Here is a 2,069-nt window from a genome sequence, read left to right on the forward strand (position 1 = left end):
AGTCCCACGGGCGTGCCATTATTTCTGCCATCTGTAAAATCAGGGTCCTCCCTCAGCCTCATGTGGCCTTCTCCTCTGCTGCTGACTCATTTCTCTCCCCTGCACAGCATAACTTTTCACATGAGTCATCTGCGCTTGCCAGCTCAGCCTCCCTCATTCTCTTTTGAACACACCCCAGTGAGGTTTTGCCCCACTGCTCCATTGAGACTGCTTTTGTCAAGGTCCTTGTGATCTCCCCTTGCCAAACCACATGGCCCTGCTCACCCCTCGTCCAGTTGCCCTGCCTTGCAGCTTCAGTCATGGAGGCCTGGCTTTGCTCAGTTTCCAGGAGTTTGTCTTCCTTTTCCCTCTCACATCACTGGCTGCTCCTTCCCAGTCTTTTCTTCCAGACCCTCTTCATGTTCCTGAGCTCCGGCCTTGGGGAGTGCCCCAGGCTCGGGCCTCTCATCTTCAGAACACATCCAAAATGACCTCTTCCCATCCCTTCCACAGCTGCCAGCCTGGGCAGGCCACTGTCTTCCCCTGCCTGGACCACTTCAGTGGGCTCCAACTTGTTTCCCTATCTTTCCTCTTGTCGGTTTTTTTGTGTTGAAGCAGCAGCCAAGATGATCCTTTAAAAATGTAATTCAGATCTTGTAACATCGCTGCTCATTTTATTCAGTAAAACCCAAATTCCCTTCTATGGCTCTTCCAAAGTAGTGCCCAACTGTTTCTCTGACCTCATCTCCCACCAGTCTCCCTTTTGAACTCTCGGCTCCATCCTGGTGGGTTTCTTGTCACTCCTGTCCTGGAAGCCCAGCAGACGCCTCCTCACGATGCAGTAAGTGCCTCTGTCTGTAAGCTGCTTCTGAAGCCTCCATCCTGGGTGCACTTTGCTTCCTGGTATTTCTCAGGTCTCTGCTCCACTGTCACCTCCCAGGGAGGATAGCCCTGTCAGGATTCCTAACACAGAACATACATGCTGTCCATCACCCTGTCCTCTCATCCTTTTTATAATATATAGATGTACATATTAGTGTTTATTGTCTGTCCTCACACTTGGATGTGAGTCCAATGGAGTAGGAGCTTTGCCTGTTTTGTATCCTTGACCCTGAGGCCCCAGTACAGTCTGTGGCACGTGGTAGGCAGTCAGTAAATATGCATTGAATGCATGCGTGTGTGCTTATGAGCTCTGGATTGGTGTAGCTAGCAGGATTTCAGCCAAGAAACCTTTTTTTTATTGGACTTTTATTGAGATTCCTTCTCAGATGTTTTGTGTGGTCTCAGTACAGTGTACAGAGCATGAAGCCCTTGTGTTGGGGAATCTTGCAATACCTTGTGTTCTGGTTATGAACATCGGGTACCAGTGGGTGCAGGTTGCTGCTGCAAGAGGAATAGGTGGTTGAGCTGATGGGTAAGGGCACAGCCCTTTGTGAATGGATCCCTCCACTGTTAGCTTGTTCTGTTCAGCTCTTATAAAGTGAGGACAGTAACAGTTCTGGCTATTTGGGGGTTCTGATTAGCTGGTTATAATGAATCAGAATTTAGATTTACTAAATTAGGTAAATAGTCTAATGTGAGCTATGGACTTCAGTTTAATTTTTACTTAGATTTTGTTTAAAAATGACAATGTTAAATATTTTTTCAAGACCAGTTTTTTCCTTCTAATTACTCTAAGAGGGTTTTTGAGTATACTAAAACATGTACAATAAATTCTGATTTGCAAATTTCATGAAATTTCTACTCTTTTTAATTTAATTGTGAAAATCACCATCTTTGCATTTTCCCAACTTATTTATATTTTGAGTCAAAAATGTTATTTTAACTCTTTTCAATTTAAAGAATAAAAACTAAATTCTGTTAGCATTTCTGTTCTGAGTATTGAGAGGCAGTGATCTGAAGGGAAATAAGTTACTAAATCTCCTAATACCCTGTTCTTTCTCTGTCCAAATCATAAGATCAGTGGATTATCTCTAACAAGGCATATCACAGAACAGCTTGTAATTAATGTGAGTGAAACTTGAATTATAGGGGCCGGCCCTGTGGCTCACTTGGGAGAGTGCGGTGCTGATAACACCAAGGCCAAGGGT

General features: G+C 44.6%; 1 protein-coding gene across 1 annotated transcript in view; it reads left to right on the forward strand.

Moving 5' to 3' along the window:
- The window catches only part of TMEM87B (transmembrane protein 87B), a 62,433-nt gene that overhangs the window by 31,895 nt on the left and 28,469 nt on the right, over window positions 1-2,069 (forward strand). Inside the window, exon 9 of the mRNA XM_008581214.1 lies at window positions 735-882. Coding sequence (XP_008579436.1) covers window positions 735-882 — 148 coding nt within the window. The remainder of the gene's footprint in view (window positions 1-734; window positions 883-2,069) is intronic.

Source organism: Galeopterus variegatus, unplaced genomic scaffold, assembly GCF_000696425.1.
Source record: "Galeopterus variegatus unplaced genomic scaffold, G_variegatus-3.0.2 Scaffold2297, whole genome shotgun sequence".
Taxonomy (NCBI): domain Eukaryota; kingdom Metazoa; phylum Chordata; class Mammalia; order Dermoptera; family Cynocephalidae; genus Galeopterus; species Galeopterus variegatus.